This window comes from Vitis riparia, chromosome 10 (genome assembly GCF_004353265.1).
Source record: "Vitis riparia cultivar Riparia Gloire de Montpellier isolate 1030 chromosome 10, EGFV_Vit.rip_1.0, whole genome shotgun sequence".
NCBI classification, from domain to species: Eukaryota; Viridiplantae; Streptophyta; class Magnoliopsida; order Vitales; family Vitaceae; genus Vitis; species Vitis riparia.
Genome location: NC_048440.1, coordinates 10274536 through 10297232, shown reverse-complemented (window position 1 = coordinate 10297232; position 22697 = coordinate 10274536). Strand labels below are relative to the sequence as shown.

Genomic DNA, 22697 nt, shown 5'->3' with positions numbered 1-22697 from the left:
AGAGGTTTAAACTTAACAAAAATTTGTTTTTTCTAAATTTATTTAATATCTTTTCTTTTCTTTTATATAAAATATAATTTTTAAAAAACTTTTAAATAATTATTTTATTTTTATGTTAAATCACATATAGAATTTGGATTCTTTCTTGCCTTCTTTCGCTTGCTCGCTTTCTTTGTCTCAACAACTTTGTCATGGACCATGGCCCCACCTTCTTTAATAAAGAAGATTCCCTTCAATCTAATAATTTGATGCATCCAACTCTTCGAATTGTGAGGCACATTAGATTTAATACTGTTGTGTCTCTTCATTATAAGACCCTACAGTTTCAGAGTTGAATGTAATACCCCGTAAAATGGTTATGCAAATGATACAAGTTCTTGTGTTCACCATCTTGATCAGCATCATCTCCTTGCTATTCTCATTGATGGAAACAGCAGCATCCATGGCCAAGCCTGGTTGCCCTGAGACATGTGGGAACGTCAGCATCGTTTATCCATTTGGTATTGGCAAAGGTTGTTACCTTGACAAACGTTTTGAGATCACATGCAGCAATTCTAGTCTGCCTCATCCTATTTTCCAAATGGACGAGGAAGATGAAGCTGAAGTTCTGCTTATATCTCTGGAGTATATGAGAATCAGAGATTGGACTTCCCCTATTTGTTATGTGAATTACACATCAGAAGGGCAAAGTTATGCCGAGTTCTCATATGCGCCGATGGAGCCTTTCAGTTATTCCCACACTGAAAATAAGTTCATTGGCATTGGCTGTGACATATTTGCTTATATTGGTTATTCCAATACTACAAATTCCATCAACAGCAGCTACATTAGCGGGTGTGTCTCCGTCTGCAATGGCCAAGGCTGGTCTTGGCTTGATACTAACTATTCTTGCTCTGGCATTGGTTGCTGCCAGACTACTTTTCCCGAGGATCTTTCCATCGTTGACATACGGATTGGTAACATGAGCACCTGGCCTGACGGCCGGGACTGGCCCTCCAATCAATGTAGCCTTGTCCTCATTGCTGAGAATAACTTCTCTGAATTCCACCAATTTGACGTCTCTTTCTCCAATGTAAACAAGATGTACTTTTACCCTTCAGTATTGAATTGGGCAATAGGAAACAAGTCTTGCCACGAAGCTCGAAAAAGAGGAGATTATGCATGTGCCAGCAACAGTCGTTGTGTTAATTCCAAGAAAGGCAGTGGATATACGTGTCAATGCAACTCAGGCTACCGTGGGAATCCCTACCTTCCAGATGGCTGCGTAGGTATATTTCTTTACTCTTGGCTTGATATTTGGATGTATAGTACCACTACCACTTTGGTGAGATTTCTTGTTCTTAGGGACCCCGGCAACCCCTCCGCTCCGTAGTTTCATTCTCACTAGAATGCAAAATTTGAAATGATATCAATGTTATATATGGATAGCACCCATTCAGAAAAAAGTTATATTAAGATGCTTCTTTAGGAATATGAATTTATCGTTTTAGAAACCAAAAGACTAGAATTTTCCCTTTATACTAAAGTTGCTTCGAACACTGCGATCTACACTACTGCTACTGGTAGATGCTGTACATAGACAATAACCAACATCTTTTCCATGGCGTTTGCCATTATCACGAGCACAAATACTATCATAATGAAAACACCACCACCTCTACCACTTTGATAGAAGCAACACCTGTTCTCTCTCCCATCCATCCGAATCAGGGACACCAGTCTGTACCACTCCACCATCTCTAATGGCCAACACCACTTCCACCATTGTGATATGAGCCTCAATCGAATAATTTCCTTGTTTAAAATTACTAATAATTTTGTTTTATTGGCATACCTTAAAAGATGTTGATGAGTGCATGGAGCCAAACAATACTCTTTGCAAGAAGGGAGCTTTTTGCATTAACACAAATGGTAGCTACTATTGTAACTGCCCACGTGGTTACTTATACAGAGATGATGACAAACATGGATATGAGTGTGCACGCAACAAAGGAAAACTCAAGGCAGCCATTCTTGTTTCTTCAGGTATGAAGCTTGCCCATTGTCTCCCACATGTCCACCTTCTTCTTTCTCTTGGGTTTGTAGTTACATGGGTGGCTTACACATGCAGGAATAGGAATCGCTCTTGGTCTTATCATCCTACTTGTTATTGGCTTTTGGTTGCATCAAGAACTCGAGAAAAGAAAGAAAAACAAACTCAAGCAGAAGTTCTTCAAAAAGAATGGTGGTCTTCTTTTGCAGCAGCAAATCTCTTCAAGTAGTATAGAAAGTGTTGAGAAAACAAAGCTCTATACCATAGAAGAGTTGGAGAAGGCAACCGACAATTTCAATGCAAGTCGAGTTCTTGGAAAGGGGGGTCATGGTAAAGTATACAAAGGGATGCTATTGGATGGAAGCATAGTGGCCATTAAGAAGTCAATTATAGTAGATGAACGGCAAGTAGTTGAGTTTGTCAATGAAGTTTTCATTCTTTCTCAGATTAACCATAGGCATATAGTGAAATTGTTAGGTTGTTGTCTAGAGAGTGAAGTTCCTTTGCTGGTTTATGAGAACGTCTCCAATAGCACTCTATCCCACCATCTCCATAATCAGGATCATGCATCAACATTGTCTTGGGAAAAGCGCTTGCGAATTGCAGATGAAATTGCAGGAGCCCTTGCTTATTTACATTCATATGCTTCTCCAGCTATCCTTCATAGGGATATCAAGTCTAGTAACATACTGTTGGATCAGAATTTTAGGGCTGTGGTTTCTGACTTTGGACTTTCAAGGCCAATAGCCAATGAAAAAACTCACCTGACCACATTAGTGCAAGGCACATTTGGTTACTTGGATCCAGAGTATTTTCGGTCGGGTCAGTTTACAGACAAAAGTGATGTATATGCATTCGGGGTAGTTCTTGCTGAAATTCTAACGGGTGAAAAGGTCATTTCTTCAAGTAGACTTGAAGAGAGTCTAGCAATTCATTTTAGACTGGCAATGAAACAGGATTGCCTGCTTGAAATTCTAGACAAGGTAATCGTGGATGAAGGTCCGAAAGTGGCAATTCCTGCTGTTGCTAACCTTGCTAAAAGATGCCTGAAGTTGAGTGGGAAGAAAAGGCCAACCATGAGAGAAATAGCAGCAGAACTTGACAAATTAAGGACTATGGAGAGTACATTACTACAGCAGACTTCCCTGGACAACTACACTGGAAGCGGAAGGTCCTATTCTTATGCATCTACTAGTGCAGTTACAGAAGAGTATGTCCTTCAAGACCAGGAGTTTCCTAGACCAGATAGCATGACTGCTTAAAACACCAATTTGATATCATCAGGTCTATGAAATGAATTTTGTGTATAGTTCTGCTCTCCACTTTTATCTAATGGGTAGGAAAATTCTCTATAATTGTAAGTCTAAAATTTGTTCAAAGTTTTAGTCCTTAATGTGTAAAAGAAGCATTTGTCCATTTGATTTGATGGGTTAAACAGATAGTAGTATATTGTCAATTTCTCCATCTGTTTTCATTTTTGGACTGATAGTCACGTATTGAACATCCATCCATATGTGTTACGAACTCTTGATGTATTTTGGACCTAATGCATATATATCTAACCCCAACATTTGGATAGAATTTTTATCCTACCTCCACATTGGGATAATACTTCATTACCAATTTTGGGTTTTGTCCTTTTAAATTAATTATTTATTGAGATAAATTAATTATTTATTGAGAGCAATTAATGTCATATAAATATAAAATCAATCACACAAATGAACACATGAATATAACGTGGAAAAACCACCTAGCAACCTATTAAGTGTAAAAAACCACATGTGGTCTCTGATCGCTAAAGAATCCACTAATTATAAGAAAATGGTATGCAATTTTACTTAATCCGATGCACCTACTCCCTAAAGTCTTATATCGAAGTTTTATAATCAGATCTCTAACTTTTGTTAGAGTTGAAAGTTACTTTAAAAAAAATAAAAATCTTGAAAGTTTGGGAGTTGGAGGATCAAGCTTTTAAGAATCACTATGATTTCTTAAAGTTTATAAAAGTCCACACACCTCTTTTAAATGAAATATCTTTATTTATATTTATAAGACTAATTTTAGAATTATGGAGAGTTCCTAATTCTAAAATATTCCAAAGACCTTTTTAAAATTAAATACCAATTTAGAGATGAACACAATTTTAAAACTTATTAAAAAAATATTCCAAAAATTATTTTTAGACTCAAACACCATGCCAATTTAAAAATCAACACAATTTTAAAACTTGACAAAACAATTAATTTTTGGAATTGAAAACATAATAGAAACAAAATTAGGAAATAGAAAGTAGCTTCACCAACCATATACTTGCCTTAGATTTGACGACTTTAAATAACCCAAATCTGAATTTGATGAAGTCTAAAGTTGTCTTGGGACATGTAAGACCTTAGAAAGTAAGTTGCATCTAATGAGTAAGAAAGAAACAAAATTGTCAACTAGATAAAACACACCAATAGGTTTGACCAAGAATAATATTTTTGGAGCAAATTAAAAAAATGGCATAGGAATTTTCAGAAAATTGGCTGGTATTTAGGGACTTCAATTCCATTTGTTCAATAGAGAGAAAGGGAGGAAAAACATCAAGAAGCAGTAGTCTTTATACCAAATTTTTTGAAAATTTTATTGACACTTTTATTAGTCAATGATTACAATAGAAATTGAATAAGGAACTACTTATGAGAGTACTTGAGGCAGCTAAAGAATGATCTATTGAAAGTCTATTTACTACTCTACTACTCTAACTTTAATATGCATCGATAAAAGGGTTTTATTTCGTCCAAGGATTGCCTTGGATGACTTGACTTTTCTTTTTAATTTCCTTACTTAAGACACTAGTGAAATTGTCTTTTCTAAACCGACCTTTTATTTGGTTTGGTAAAAAGATAGATGATTCTACTTACCTTGATCATCTTCTTGTTCTTGACTCAAACCATACTCTAATTCTTCCAAAACTAAATCCAACTTGTGCTTTCAATAACCCCCTTTTTTAGGCTATGTGGCTTATAACGTTGAATTTTAAAGAAGTGGTTTTGAGGCTTGGAAATATTGTTATAAAGGATCCTTCAGCTATCAATTTACGAAAATAAATTGTAATAACTTCAAGTACAAAGCTATAAACTGTCACAAATTTGTCTTTGGTAGTATTTCTAAGAATATTGAAAAATTGGTACATGAAGCAAGAGTCACTACAAAATTCTATGGTCTATAATGAACTCGTCTACCTCCACCAATATAATAACCCATGATGGCAGTAGTTATTTTCTTATTATCATAACGCAATGTTGCAACAGGCACTACTAGAAATGCCATAAGAGTTCTAGAAATTATTACAATTGGCACATGATGAAAAATAAGGCTTCTGGGTTACCTTCTAAAATGCTCAAGAATTCTGATTGGTTATTTTATTGACAATTTTCTCGCTTCAAGTCATGAATGTAACTACGAATAGGACAACCATTCTTTTCTCACAGCATAAGAGCCTTGACCTTTGTTTTCACGGAGAAAAAACAGAAATAACTTTAAGAGAAAGGACTTTTTGTTTCTTCAGAAGAATTGTTTTCTTTTGCTTTGTTTTTTGGGAAGAGAACAAAATGTATTTCTTCACTTTTGTTTTCAGAAAGAAAGAGAGAGGAGAAAGCGTATTCTTTCTCTGTTTTCTAGGGAGAGAGAATTCTCATAGAGAGACAGTAAATTTTTTATATTTTTTTATATTTTAATAGTGGTAGTTTGTAGGTAGTTTTAAAACTTCTAGAAATTGCTTCCCTTATTTCTCCCATTTATTTAGGTCGAGTAAGCCCACTTGGGCACCCAAACCCAACTCCAACATCTCCCACTTGCACAAGATGGGCTGATCTAGCCCAATCACTAATCCAAGTCCATTATTTTCCACTTTTGAAGGTCATTCATACAGGCAAATAGGTCGTGTGACCATGCGAGCACACCTGCAATTTGGGAGCTATAAACTTATGCACCTATTAAGGAAACACAGGAGCTCAACCCCAAAAAATTATGAGTGAACAATAATAATCATGTCTTATTATACCCCAAACTTATTTAGTTACATTTTAATGTATACACTTAATCCCTTAAAACTGTATAATATCCAACATTATAAATGAATTCATAATTATATCAACTACAAAAGCAATATAATCGGACGACTATGAACACATTTTTATCAAAGTAACTCAAAAAAGTCTTCCATATGAGCTCATGCCTTTTAAAACTAAATTAACTGTTTGCCCAATATGTCCCATAAGGATAAATTATTTCATTTCCATCAGAAACATACCAAAGTAGCAACATTAATTTGTGACCTCAAAACATAGTCAAAAAGTACAAAGAGTACAATAATGAGCTATTATAATTGTAATAAGCCCTAAGGATCTCACACAATGAGAATGTAGAGATTAATCACTCACTTTCCTTATTAGTCACATTCAAACACATGTAGTATAAAATACATGCTATGGTGGTTTCTCTCCACCTAGAGAGTGTATGTCAAACTACCACCATACAGACCTCAACTAAGAGCTTCACACTAGTAGCTTGTTTAAGTTTTGCATCTATGGTTCTCCTTAAACCTTTTATGCTAAAAATAAAGTCTAGTTCAAATAGGCAAATGTAATTGTGGGCGATTACATTCGGTCAAAATGTTATTTATTATAAACCTCATCTTGATACTTAATCAAGGTGACACTCGTCATCTCTTTTATACTTCTTACTCATTTATCATCATTAATATACTATGTCTCATCACAACTCATAAACATATTGACTAGGGCAATTGCTCGAGTGAGAGAGCCAACCTTTGCCTGTTGACATACATACATATGTAAGTACCAATTACATATTTAATTATATGAATAACAAATACTCATATCATTTTATCATATATATAAAGTATCTTATATCCAATCAATAATGATCCAAGACATATGATCCACATAGATCATAACCTACATAGTCCTAATGACTTAACATGTACAAAAAAATTGTTTCTTAGAATGGATTTCATGAATGGATCAACAATCATTTCACATATAGGTAAATATTCAGGATCATTTCCTCTTCATGCAATAATATCTCTTTAAAATTATTCTTGGCCTCTAGATGTTTAGTTCTTCCATGATATTTCGGATCTTTTACATAAATGGTCGCAAATTGACTATCACTAACGACTGTCATTGGCTCAAAAGCATCCTTGACTATTCCCAAGCTTTGCAAAAATCTTTTCAACCATATAGTTTCTTATATTATAGCTAGACAAACAGTAAACTCAGCTTCCATGATTGATTGGCACCATTATTAAGCAAGAATGTGTATCTAGATGTTGATTTGCACTCATCTAGATCACCTTCCCAAACGACATGTGAATAACCCACTAAGCACAATTTTTTGCCTTGATAACAAAAGGATTAGTCCACAATGCCTTTTAGATACTGAAGAATTCTCTTTACTATTTTCCAATGCATCATTCTAGGATTTTTCTTGGTAACGACTCACCATCCCAACAACATAGCAGGTATATATAGTCTTGTACACATCGTAGCATACATTAGACTCCCAATAGCACTAGAGTAGGGAACATTAGTTCTTTTTCTATTTTCTTTTGGAGTCTTTGGACCTATTTCTTTACTTAGATTTTCACCTCTTGCAAATGGAGTGTCAATGGGATTACAATCTTGCCTATTAAATCATTCAAGGATATTCTTAATATAGTGCTCTTGTGAAAAAGCCACTAGTTTGTGAGAATGATCAATATGGATCTTTACTCCAAGAATGTAAAATGCTTCTTCCATATCCTTCATCACAAAAGTAGATGGCAACTATCTTTAAATGGTTTGAACAAACTCTAAATTATTTTCAGCTATAAGTATATCATCCATGTATAAAGATAATAACACATTTATCTTTATTTTGCTTAATATAAACACAATGGTCCTCATCAATCATTATGAAAATATACGAAGTTATTGCACAATGAAATCTTAAGTACCACTGCTTGGATGATTGTTTAAGGTCATAAATCAATTGATTTAACTTGCACACTTTGTGCTCTTGGGCTTGGATAATAAAACCTATTGGTTATTCCATATAGATTTCTTCATTCAACTCTCCATTAAGGAAAGTTGTCTTAACTTAACTTCCATGTCGTGTAGCTCTAAATCCATATGAGCTACTATAGCTAGAATGCGTCGAATTGAGGCAAACCTAACTATTGGAGAGAAAGTTTCCTTATAGTCCATATCCTCTTGTTGGGTATACCACTTAGCCACTAATTGAGCTTTATAATTTTCAATGGATCCATCTGTCTTTCATTTTATTTTAAGAACCCATTTGTTCCCAATATCTTTTCAATTTGAAGGTAGATCAACCAAGTCCTAGACTTGATTCTTTCTCATCGACTCCAATTCTTCTTCCATTGTTTTTCTCCATTCATCCTTAACTGGACAAGAAAGAGTCTCTTGAACCAACTTAGCCTTAACATCATCATATTGAGTGACAATATGAACTTCCCCTTCAATCTCAAATCGTCATTGAGGAATAATTTATTGAGGACTTTTTCTCAACATCGATTCTTTTATTGTACTTGCTACAAGTATTAGTTTAGTCCCACTCGATTCAAGCATCAATTGTTGTTCGGGTATGGATCTTATGTCGGGATCCATCATTTCATAAAGATGTAAATCCCTATCAATCTCACCCGTACATGGGAAATCGTTCTCTAAGAACGTGACATCTCATGATTCTAATTCAGTTACTGTTTCATCTTCATTCTCACCTATGAACATATACCCTTTGAAGTGTTCATTGTATCTTATAAAGATACATTTCTTTTCTTTAAAACTAAATTTTCCATATTTATGAGAAGGATGTTGAACATGAGCCACTAACCCCCAAGGTCACAAATTGCTAGGATCAGGCTTTCGAATATTCCATAACTCATATGGAGTAGATAAAACAAACTTTGAGGGTACTTGGTTAAGTACATGAAAAGTAGTAAAAATGTGTCTCCCTAATATGAAATAAGAGGATTTTTTTGCATCATCATTGACCTAACCATGTCTAACAACATTCTATTCCTCCTCTTAGCAAGATCGTTTTGTTGTGGAGTCCTTGGAATAGTCTATTGTGTACTAATACCCTTTTCATCGCATAAATCTTTAAATTGTCATGATAGGTATTTTTTACCCGATTTGTTCCTTATGTTTTAATCCTTTTGTCTTACTAATTCTCAACTAAATTAATGTAGCATTTGAAACTATCTAATGTTTTTTATTTATGAGAAATCAGATAAACATGACCACAACAAGTAAAGTCATCTATAAATGTGATGAAGTATAAGGCCCTATACCTTGCTCTAATACTCATAGGATCACATATGTCAAAACTGATCAATTGCAATGGTGTTTCAGCTCTAGTTCCCTTTCTGAATGTTTTTTTTTTTTTTTTTTTTTTGTAGTTTTATCAACTAGAGAATATTCACAAGTTGACATATCAATTTTAGTGAATTGACCAAGAAGATTTTCTCTACCTAGTCTATTCATTCTTCCTTGTCCAATATGCCTAAGTCTAACATGTCATATATTCACATTATCACATGCATTTCTAGAAGTAGTCATTAACGAATAATAACTATCATTAGTATTAGACAAGAACCAAACCAAGAAGGGCTAACACAAAGACCAAATTTCATCGAATATTCAGAGCAAAAAGAATATCATGTAGGAATAGGGTACGTCCTCTATACAATTCCAATTTTCATGTTCCAATATCCTTGACCTCAACTTTGGAGTTGTTTTCTACATAAATCCATCTTGTATTACAACTAATTTGTCGAAACTCTACATATGATCCTCGGTCTCTAACTATATGGTTAGTGGGGACTAAGTGTACTTTGACTCAGTACACTCACAAGTAAAGTGACCTTTGTTGCCACAATTATAGCATTTCAACTTGCTCTTATCCTTCTTACCATGATTAAACTTCTTGCTTGTCTCAATCTTCCTTTCTTTGAATCATCATCAAATCTCTTATTCTTCTTAAAGAATTTTTTGTTACACTTAAAGTCGAAAGTTTTACAAGAACTGGATTCAACTGCATAAGCTTGTTCATTAGGCTTAGCAACCATAACTCGTTGGACTTCCAATTCAAGATGGTGAACTATACTATCAAAGGTCTTGACACTCTCATTATGTGTCATATTCGCCACCATATGTTGCCAACTCTTTAGTAGAGATTTGATGATCGCCTCAATTTGCTCCTCATCACAGAAGACATGTCCAAATGGCTTAAGCTCTCTTATCATTCTTTTCATCTCCTTGAGATGTTGTTTCATTGTATGGTTCAATCGCATCTTGTAATTTCCAAATTTCATTCCAAGTCTCTCAGCTTTGTAGTTGAAAGTCCGCCATACTTTTCCTTTAGAGCTTGCCACATTTCATGAGTAGTTTGGTAAACCTCATACTCAATCAAGATATCATCTTACATGCAGTTTAATAATGCAATGTGAGCTAAAGAACTTTTTTTTTTCTAGGGCATATAAGTCTCCTGACCTCTTCTATGTTGAGTAGGGTTTCCTTATTTAAGTTCTTACATGACATGATTCAGTGTTTTCAAGAGCCTCTTAATCTTCAACGATATACTAAACTTTATGATGTCAAATCTCGTAATTATCATTATTCAGTTTCTCACCCTTGTTTAATTCTACTATGATGTTCTTAGTTGTAGTCGACATATTCAACTACTTAGAGATATTGCACAATCTTATTAATTGCTACTTTTATGGATATTAATACTTTTAGTTGCTCTAATCACCTTCCTAATATGTAATAACCTTGAATTGAAATAGAAACGAAAGTTTTCTATGTTCCCAATCAGCTCCTATATACAATTTTAATTGTTACAAATTAGAAATAATCTATACAAGTATTTCTAATCTTAGGCTAGAAATTACTTAAATTTCTTTTTAACCTAAAACCTCCCACTAAATAAAAATAATATTATACAACTAGCATGTATCAATAACATATACAAAATAATTGAAGACATGCATGTAAATAAAAGACATACTCATTTATCAAACAATAAATATTCATTACATATCTTGCATATAAGATATTTACATTTCATGTACAAAGCATAAGTAAGTAACATCTAAAAAAACGAACTGATCTTCTCTCTTGAAGCTAAAAGGATCAACAATATTATGATTATTCACATTGTCCTATATAACTCTAGATTTTGTTTTCAATAATCATAATCTTTTATGAAAACATAAAGCATCTAGCCTAGTTGGCAGAGTACAAGACTCTTACTCTTATGGTCAAGGGATCAAGTCTCTTCATGACCTCAAAGCTCAAACCTGGGTCTCAAGTGAGCATGAGAGAGGTTCTAACCAACAAGAGTACTTCAACTTTGAGAAAACATATTTAACTTGTTTGGTATTATTATTACTTTTTTAAAAAAAAAAAATTTCCCAAAAAAATTTTCCACTTTATTTGTCTTGGAGAAGGGCTTTAATAGGAACCATAACCAAAAAATTGTGGTTTTTGTTTTTTTTTTTTTTTTTTTTTTTTTTTTTTTTTTTTTGTTATTGTCCATTTCAAAATTTCCCAAGACATAGACATATTCTTCCTTCTTCTAAAACATAGAAAAATAAACAAAAATAAATAAAAATAGAAGTCAGAAAACAACCTAATAGGACTTTGATACCAATGATAAAATATAAGGCTTCTAGATTACCTTTTAAAATGCCCAAGAATTCTGATTGATTGTTTTATTGACAATTTTCTCACTTCAAGTCATGAATGGAACTACGAATACAAGAACCATTCTTTTCTCTCAGCACAAGAGTCTTGACCTTCATTTTCATGGAGAAAAAACAAGAATAACTTTAAGAAAAATGATTTTTTGTTTCTTCAGAAGAATTGTATTCTTTCTTTTGTTTTATGAGGAGAGAAGAAAGTGTATTTCTTCACTTTTGTTTTCAAAAAGAAAGAGAGAGAGGAGAAAACGTATTTTTTTTCCAGGAAGAGAGAATTCTCACAAAGAGAGTAAAAAAAAAAAAAAAACATTTTATTTTATTTTAATAGTGCCAGTTTTTTGGTAGTTTTAAAGCTCCCAGAAACTACTCCCTTTATTTCTCCCATTTATTGGGTCGAGTCGAGTTAGCCCACTTGAGCACCCAAACCTAACTCCAATATCTCCCACTTGCACAAGATGGGCTAATCTAGCCCGATCACTCATCCAAGTGTGACCATGCGAGCACACATGCAATTTGGGAGCTATAAACTTATGCACCTATTAGGGATACATAGTAGCTCAACCCAAAAAAATTATGAGTGAACAATAATAATCATGTCTTGCTATACCCCATACTAATTTAGTTACATTTTAATGTATACACTTAATCCCTAATAATGAGAACTAAAAACTTTGTCCATTCTCAAATAAGAGCATACGGTTAAATTAGTTAATGGAACCTTATAAACATGCAATATGAAAGTCAATAACATTAATTGGAATGAAAACAAAAACAAAAAATGCAAACAATAGCAAAATCGTAAAACAAATTTAGCGTATGCATGCATTCAAATAATGTAAAATATTACTTGCTATCCTAGAATTTTTAAATTGCCCAATTACTCTACAACTTAGTGCGTGTTTGGTAAACCAATTTAATAACTTAAGGTAATATAATAACTTAATTTAAGTCATTAAGTAAATTAAGTATGTTTGATAAAATAACTTAATAGTATGACTTAAAATTTAAAACAAATTTAAATAATAAGTAAAATTAATCAACTTATTTGTAAGTTCACATATTTATTTTACATTTTTACCTCCATTTGTTGTAGTTACCTCCACAACCTCTTCTATTATTCCACAACTTGCATTGTTTCTTGACCTTCTTTACCCTAGTTATAATTTATGAGGATAAATATGTCAATTTGATGATTTAAAACAAATTTTTAGTTAATTTCATCAAACATCCTTAATACTTAAAGTAAGAATTAAGTAATAATTTTAAGTTAGCAACTTAAGTATAATTTAACTTAAAATCAACTTAAGTCATTAAGTAATAAGTATTAAGTTTTATCAAACATCCCCTTAATCTTTTACTAAATGGGTCAATGATAGATAGCAGGTCAACAAGAATTAAAATCTTGTTATAAAATAAAAAATAATTAAAAAGGTCTGAGGTCTAGTTTAATGAGAAAAAGGATCTTAAACATGCCAAGGTTAGTTTAGTTCAATTTGAAAATCTAAGATTTTTCCCTAAACTTTAGCTGCTTCTTTGCTATTTGACGTGACAAATACGCCAACAAGAATTTGTAGTGGAAAAATGAGAATAAAGGGTTAATGATACCTAGCCAACTAGAATGCTTTGTCTTTTATTTGTTATTATTGTTTTTTTATATTTCGTTATGCTCCAAACATGAGATGAAATCAAATCTATCTAAAATTCTTTATTTGATTTTGAGATTTTCAACTTCGATCGGGGAATTTTTTATAGAATAATTTCTGGACAAATAGAAGCAAAATGCCTAACATATATAATTGTTGAATAAAGAAATAGCATATCATTCGGTGCAACAGGGGCTCGTTCTTTATTATGTCAGCATGATCAATAAAAAAGGATACCGATTGAAACAACATTACATATGAATTGTTGCACTCTTATAATATTCCTAAGGTTAAGCAACTCATAACATTCCCAAGGTTATGTGGAAAAGGATACCAGAGTTGTTGCACTCTTACTAATATTCATAAGGCTAAAAAACATCACATAACATTCTAAATTTCAAAGAAGATGAAATAAACTTCATTCTCTATTTCATAAGTCAGTATATAATCATGCCAAAAATAAAATAAAAAAAAAACAGAAAAAAAAAAAAAAAAAACTGTTTCTATTTCAAATCATTGAAAAACCTCTATGTAACTTCTAGATCTATCAAATTGAATCTTTTAACAACTAATCTTTTCTAAACCTCTAAATAAATTTATTTTTATTAATGATTTATTATATATTATTATTTTATATTTAAAATATCCATAAATGATTAAAATCAATAAATATAAAAATATGAAATAGTGAAAAATTTTGAAATTAAAAAGAATTCATGAAGCCAGCATATTAAAAAAACCAAATAAAAATAAAAATAAAAATAAAAATGGAAATAGTATGGAGGAGAGGAAAAAGAATAATAATGAGGTATGGTTGAGTGTCATGTGTCAAAGTTTTTTTTTTTTTTTTTAAATAATAATAAATATGATAACCACGTGTCAATTTTGTTTTTAAATTAAATTCATAACGATGAGCTCTTTGACTTATCATATCAAAGTTCAAAAAATAAAATAAAATATGTAGTTGACCACAAAAGGAGAGGAGGCTTAAAGGGTAGTTTTCGAAGTATGATGATTTTTCATTAATAGAGTCAAGATTATTTTTTCCAAAATGTATATGCTTTGAAACTGAAGAGTTAAACTTCTCAAAAAATTTATATTTTTTAAGTGGCGTGTGTTTGCATGATTTTCCCATAAACATACAAATGCTTCTAGTTTACAAAAATTTTAAAATTAAAAAAAAAAAATTATACAACAATTTATCATACACATGGAATGATAATTTTGGAAGGTCAATTCAATTAGGAAATCAATTTTTTTTCCAATTGAAGAAACACATGGTTGAAGGTTTTGAATTTTTTATTTTTTTTTAACATATGCTTTGGCTTTATAAAAATATATAGAACATGTTAGAATATCAAACTTAAAACATGGTTTCAATATATAAAATTAATTACATTTGGCCTGAGCTTGGGTTAAAAAAAAATGCTAGGAAAATTACAAAAAAAAAAAAAAATTGAAATGGATTCCATATTCTTTTATTTGATTTATCATGAATATAATAAATAAAAAGAGGGAAAAAAAAATTAATTATTAATTTCAAATTTATTTTTTATTATTTTCATTCATCTTCTCTAATTTCTTTACTCTCTAATTTAAGATTGAGAGGTGTAGAGAAGAGTGATTCTTTCACTAAATTTCAACAAGATCAATTAGGGCCTGATGTTTAGCTAAAACTTAAATCATCATAACACTAACATTGTAGCAATAATTATTAAAGTCAAAGAAATCCTTTAATAAGTTGTAATGATAAGATTCAAAGATATGGAATGGATGTAGCATCCAACTTTTAATCTCCTTGATATAGTAACTAAATTTGTATGGTTAAATAAAAGTAGAAAGAAATGCGATTTAGATCCAAAAAAGACATAAATATGAATACATATAACTTAAGAGGTTAATTAAGAAAAAATTTTCATTTTCCTTTCGTAAAATGATTTTGAAGTGAACGTAACCACAATCAAGTGATTTGTTAAGAATATCTCATGATCTAATGCATATTTTTGTTTGCTATCGACATACAATTCTCCACTTCCTAAATATTCTTATTTGTTTGTCTCTCGAAAAAAGAATTATCATAGATTCATAGTACTTTAGCTAATGAGATAAACATAAAATGTGAAAAAAAATGGTTTGGAGAGATTTTAATTAAAAAATGAACTTTAAGTATAATAATATGTTTTTTTAATAGGTACGTTAATTACATTAAAAAAAAATAGAGCTTAAAGCATTGCGTGGAGCTCCACCTTTATTTAAAAAGTAATTACAATTAGGGTCATTAGAATAAGAAATGAGAATGAGAATTTTATTTTATTTCTAGTATTGTTATTGGATTTTTTTATTAGAAATAAGAATTAAAATCAAAATTATCATCGAAACCAAAAGTTATTTTTATCAGGATTTTGATTTTATCTATCATATTGTATTGTGATTCACATTAATTCTTATTTTATTTCTATGTATATACTAAACATGCTTTTATGGTACATTTATATTGCACATGAAAATATGAATAAGAATGAAAGTAGGACTGAAGATAAATAATATTATTATGTAGAAGAGAGGAATTCATATCCTAGTATGAGTAGGTTTTGGATGAATATTTTATTACTATTATCATTTTGAATAGGTCATTCAAAAAAATAATGGAAGTGCTATAAATGTATTGTAAGGTCATATTTGATCTCTTCAATATAACATAAGATAAAAAGAGATGAAATAATATATTTTATTTCATATTTAATTTAACTAATTCATTATAAAATATAATAAGTGAGGAGATAATTTATCCAATATAATTTAAAAAAATATAATAATCTCAAATTCAAATACAAGACGTACACATTTGATAGATTATAAACTCATTCTTCTTGTCCATTCTCTTTCATTTTCAATTATTTTTCAAAAGAAAATTTAAAATTTCAAAGCATATTTATAATATATATAGTATAATATAACTTAATATATATTATTTATACAAATAATTTAACATATTTTGTTTATATATAAAATTCTAAATTTTTTAATCATGAATATTACTAATAAAAAATAAAATTATAAAATAATATATAAACCATGGAAAGATTGTTTAAAAAATATTTAATATATGAGATATTTCCTATTTTAAAAATATTAATGTTAGAATACAAAATATTTTTTTTCTTTTCAAATAATCCCCAACGTGAAAAATTAATATATTTTTCATGTGGATTTTCGTTCCTTCCATGAACTAAAGATGAGTACACGTCATTTAATTAGAGGATATAAAGATATCACCCTCAATTATCCATAAGGAAAAATAGTTTAATAAGAAAAATAAAATATAATACATAATTAAATCTTAAAAGATATCATATTTTCATAAAAATCAATCAACAGGTAAGCTTATTTAATTTAATAATCAAATTCACTTTTTTTTGAAAAATTAAACACTTTCAATTTAGAGATAAAAACAATATAATACATTTTTCATAATTAATTCATATTTATGAGAATTTCATAAACAAATATTTTACTCAAGTCCATTAATAATAACATTGTAGTGAGACTTGTTCTATATGACTAGCCTCAATTTATTCCTCTTATTGGTGGATGGAACAATTTTCAATCAATAATATATTATGACCAATGACACTCGTAGTGGTTAGGGTTAGCCTGCACCACTCCTATAAAGGGTAACGAAAGTGGACAACTTATCTTTTGTTGACCAATATCACTAACAACCAAAGTTATAAAATTATTACGATAAGTTAAAATATAATATTTACTTGTATGACAATTAAGCAAATTATAAGATATTCATAATTTATTTTATAAGTCAAGGAACACAATAAAATACATTTAAGAAAAATATTACTTGATCCACTTAAAAGGATTCAAATATTTTAATACTTTTAAAAAGGATGAAAATAGATTAAAAAAAATATTATAAAAAATCTTAATGCACTATTAACCCTTACTTGAAAAAGTTACTTAAATTTCAAATAGACTTCATTCACAAGTAACATAAACATAAATAAAAATAATGATTATTAAGAACTTGCTTTAGTTTCAAACTCTCTTCAAAGAATCTATTTTGAAACTCTCTTGAAAGAATTTATTTTGAACTTCACATAATTACATTAAGTGCATTTATTAAATTATTATTGTTGTTGCTGTTGATTATTATTTACCCAACATGATTGTGTTTGTGTTTATTGATTTGTGTGTAACAATTTCATTATTACACTTTACTACTTCTCTCACTTCTCCCAATAGCCCACACTCCCACCAAATTGTTATTGTCTTTTCCAGCACCACAACCACTACACTTCAGCCCATTACACTATTTTATTTTTTTATTTATCTCCGGCCACCAGCCAAACTATAACATAATCGCTGTACAATACCAGCTATGCAGTATGCGTGACCACATGCATGGTTCCTAGCAAGCCATGCCTCCAGCGATGTAGTATGCGCGGCCATGTGCTTCCTAGCAAACAGTGCCTTTCAAGTTTCAAGCCATGAAAACAATTTATTTTAGTTTTAACCAATATTTTCAAAATCAGTTCGGTCATTAAACCAAAAACATTATTGATTCACGATTCACTAGTCGGACCGATGGTCGAACCTGTAACATCATAAATATATAATTTATATATTATTAAAATAAAAAATAATTATAAAAAAATAATATAATTTATATTTTATTTAAAAATTAAAATTTTTATTTGAAAATCATAAGATTATTTGAAAATCAGAAAACTAGTTTCAAATTAGAAATTTCAAAATTTATTTTTAAATAAAAATCTTTAAAAAATAACAAATATAAACAAGGTAAATAAAAATTTCAAAAAACAGGATCGAAGGTGGCGACACAATGTAGAAGGGGAGCGGGGAAAGACTACTGGTGATCTGTGATAGCTGCAGGAGGGGGGAGGAAAGACTATTTTGATACTGTAAATATATATATATATATATATATATATATATATATATATATATATATATATATATATATATATATATATAGTTGAATCGTCCGATTTGTTCGGTTCACCGATTGGACTATCGGTTCACCCGATTCGATTTCGACTCAATCATCTTCCGACCTAATTCATCGGATCGGATCGAAACCGTGATCGGCTGATGATCAGACTGGCTGGTCTGGTCCAATTTTTAAAACTATGGTTTTAACATGGCCATCCAAACCCATCAAAATATTTCCTTTCCCTTTTCTTTTTCTTTTTCGTTTCCCTTCTCCTCCAACCATGTAAGAGTCGCATAACCAATAAATCAATCAGACATTCAAGTTTGTACTCTTTCCTCTTATTGTCCAATAGACTTTTTTTCCACTAACCTAGACATGAACAATTTTTTTTTTTCTATCTCCATGAATAGATCAATCTATCAATATATCATTTAAAAAAAAAAAAAAATTCGAATCTTTTCAAAAGAATGTCTAAAAGATTCAAGGTTATTTATTTTACATAACCGATAAATTGAAATTAAAATATTAAATTTATAGATTAAATGCTTACCTTAAAATATTACTCTTAAAAGTCTTATTTTCTGCCTCTTTTTTTTCATCTTTTAAACAAGATGGGGAAGTGTTAGAGAGAAAATGAGAAGGGGATAAAGATCCATAACGGGTAGTTATTAGGACAAAAAATATCTCACTTTATCTTCTCTCTTTTATTAAGACAACCTTGTTAATTACATCATGCATATCCTCTCCAATAATTGGCAAAGTGAACAGCCAAGTGATTTAATGAGAATATAACAGAAAACACACCATCAATTCATTTTCAATTCAATCCAAACATGCCCCTAAATTTTTTATCAGTTGCTCTTATCAATAACAAGAAAAGAGTAACATTTTTCTTTATAAATTGTTATATAATTTTACATAATTTAGCAGGAAACTAATTTCTTTTAAATACAAAAATATCACTAATACAATTACATGAGAAAACTAAAGCATAAAATATCACTTCCATCACTAGTTTTACTTGAAAATAACTGTACTTAGTATGGTAAAACTTAATACTTATTATTTAATAACTTAAGTTGACTTTAAATTAAATTATCATTAAGTTGTAAATTTTAAACTTATTAATTAATTATTATTTTAAGTATTAAAGTTAGTTGATGATCTTAATTTAAAATTTATTCTAATTAAATTATAATTAGGGTAAAGAAGGTCAAGTAATAATAGAGGTTGTGAAGTAGCAAAAGGGATCCTGAAAATAATTATGACAAATATGAATTAAAAAATAAAATGAAAATGTGGATTTAAGAATAAGTTAATTGTATTTACTTATTACTTAAAATTGTTTTTAACTTTAATTTATACTATTAAGTTATTTTACCAAATATATTTAATTTATTTAATAATTTAAGTTAAGTTTTAAAGTCACTTTAAGTTATTAAATTGAAATATTATATTGTAGAATGAAAATAAAAATTAATTTCATCACTTTTTATTTATTGTATTTAAATTATTACATTCGCCTCTATTAATTCCAGTTGTTATTCTTACCTGTCAAGCACAAGATAATTCGTTGTCTAGTCAATTCAATCACTTGGGTCATGGATTATCTTTTAGTGAAAAATGCTTTGGATTACATCTGTATTATCAGATGGGGCATCGTTTGGAATACATCCTTTCTAGAGAAATGACCCTTGTCCTTGAATGTGTTTAATTAAGAGACTCACCTCGCACCATATGCCATAATCGAAGTAGCTCCTCAGACCATGTTGCTGTTGCTTGTTTTCCTTATGGTTCTGCCTCTCTTTCTTCTTTGGAAACACAGAGTCAATGGGGGAAAACTCCTTCCACCAGGTCCTCCAGGGCTTCCCTTGATTGGAAACTTGCATCAGCTTGAGAGATCAGCCACTCACAGATACCTATGGCATCTCTCTAAACAATACGGCCCCCTCATGTTCTTGCGCCTCGGTTTTGAGCCAATCCTGGTGGTTTCTTCTCCAAGAACGGCAGAAGTCATGAAAACACATGATCCTGAATTTTCTAGCAGGCCTTCCTTACTTGCCCTGCAAAAACTATCCTACAATGGTCTAGATTTGGCTTTTGCCTCCTACGGTGCCTACTGGAGGGAAATTAGAAAGATTTGTGTTCATCTTTTTAGACATTGTAGACATCTTACTTAAACTACACAAGGATCGTTTGTTCACAGTTGATCCATCTTGGAATCACATTAAAGCAGTGCTCATGGTAATCTATTTTTCCTTTCGGATACTGCCCTTGAAAATAATTTTTTATTCTTTCAAAAGAAATTAATCTTTTAATTTTAAAAAAAGTTCGGCAAAATTTTTATTTAAACAAGTTTTTGAGAAAATTTTCATGCTTATTTATTGATTTTTTTTTTGGTATTTTGATAAAGAATTAGAAACACTAAGAATGGACCAAAACTTTTATAACCCATATAAGTGTGTACAATGTCTTCACGGAAAAACAATTAAAAAAAAAAAAACTGTTTTTCATATTGAGATTTTAATACAATTTTGCTCCTGAAAAGAACTATTAACTATATATTTTTAAAAATTATTCCAAAAAGTTAGGGCCTCTTTGGTAACTTTTTTTTTTTTTTTAAAAAAAAAAAGTTTTTGAAAACTATTTTATGATGTTTTATAAAATAAAATTCTGTTTGGAAACCTAAAATATTTTTAACCAATTTTTAATATTTTTAAAAATAATTTTTAAGTTTAGTGTTTTATTTTTAATTATTTTACATATTTGTATAATTATTTTTTAAAACTGTCTTTAGAAACAATTAAGAGATGTTATTTGAAAACATCCATTTTTTTTTTAAATTCTTAACCCCTTTTTGTTGCCATACGTGTTTTCATGATTTTTTGTTCTGAAAAACAGAAAATGTTCTCGAAAAGCTGCCTAAGTAAACTCTTATTTTCTGTAACTGTTTTTGAAAAAGTTGCAATATAAAAACAAAAACAATATCCAACTTGAAAGTGAGTGTTAATACAAATAATAAATACTTATATTTTTTTTCTTAACTTTCTTTGCAGGAACAGATACAGTTACAGCTACTATGGTTTGGACGATGACAGCTCTGATGAAGAACCCTAGAGTGATGAAGAAAGCACAAAAAGAAGTCAGAACTTTAGTTGGGGAGAAGTGTTTTGTGGATGAAGATGATATTCAAAAGCTTACTTATATGAAGGCATTGGTGAAGGAAATCATGAGATTGTATCCTGCAGCACCCTTGCTAATCCCTCGAGAAACACTTCAAAAGTGCAATATAGATGGGTATGAGATACCGAGCAAAACCCTAGTGTTTGTCAATGCATGGGCAATTGGAAGAGATCCTGAATCCTGGGAAAACCCAGAAGAGTTCATGCCTGAGAGATTTTTGGGTACTTGTATCGACTTCAAAGGACAAGATTATAAGCTGATACCATTTGGGGCCGGCCGGAGAATATGGCCAGGGATGAATCTTGGAGCTGTGACAGTAGAGCTTGCACTCGCTAATCTTCTTTACTCATTTGACTGGGAAATGCCTGCTGGCATGAAGATGGAAGATATAGATACCGATGCAAAACCTGGTCTTACCATGACAAAGAAAAATGATCTCTACCTTGTGGCTAGGAATTATATTTAACATATGGGCAGTCATATAATACATGTTCTTATGTAATAATTATCTAAGACAATGTCATTTTGATTGAGGAATTTCCCTTGTTTGGAGTGCTTTGGTAATACTCGAGAAACAAAAATATTAATTTGAAAATTAATTCTATAAGGACAGTCCTTTGAAGTTAATTGTAAGATAATGGTTACATGATAATTTATTAATTTGTGATTAAAATTTTTATAATAAGTGATTTAAAATTAAGTATATATTTCATCACATCTTAGATAAATGTACGACAGTGGGTGCTTTGATCGAACCACTCATTTTAGCAATTGTATATAGAATGTTAAACTTTTGTATATATAATGGTCCAACCCTCTCAGCTAATATATGAAAGTCAAGATCGACTTCATTTTGTCTTGATTAGAGAAGTTATTTGTTTCAAAAAGATGTCTCAATGTATAAAATTATAACTATATTTTACTGCATTAGAGTTTGATCCGCATAAATGCGAAGTATAATTTTTTTTTTTTTTTTATCTTAGTTGGTATAGGTGTAAAGTGCTATTGGGTTAAACTCTATAGGTCACCTAACCCCAGTGTAGTAAATTTATTATTGTGATTAAGACCAATGAAACAACACTTCAATGATTGAAG

General features: G+C 30.5%; 2 protein-coding genes across 2 annotated transcripts; both read left to right on the top strand.

Annotated features, from left to right (window-relative positions):
- Window positions 1–329: 329 nt before the first annotated feature.
- LOC117922831 (wall-associated receptor kinase 2-like) lies at window positions 330–3571 on the top strand. Its single transcript, XM_034841015.1, has 3 exons — window positions 330–1268; window positions 1843–2025; window positions 2111–3571. Exons 1-3 carry the CDS (start codon window positions 353–355, stop codon window positions 3292–3294), a joined length of 2283 nt encoding a protein of 760 aa, XP_034696906.1. The 5' UTR covers window positions 330–352; the 3' UTR covers window positions 3295–3571.
- Window positions 3572–20185: 16614 nt separating this feature from the next.
- LOC117923083 (cytochrome P450 71B22-like) lies at window positions 20186–22131 on the top strand. The gene is made up of 2 exons (XM_034841332.1): window positions 20186–20531; window positions 21476–22131. The coding sequence occupies exons 1-2, from the start codon at window positions 20186–20188 to the stop codon at window positions 22066–22068; spliced, it is 939 nt and encodes a 312-aa protein (XP_034697223.1). The 3' UTR covers window positions 22069–22131.
- The last annotated feature ends 566 nt before the right edge of the window (window positions 22132–22697 follow it).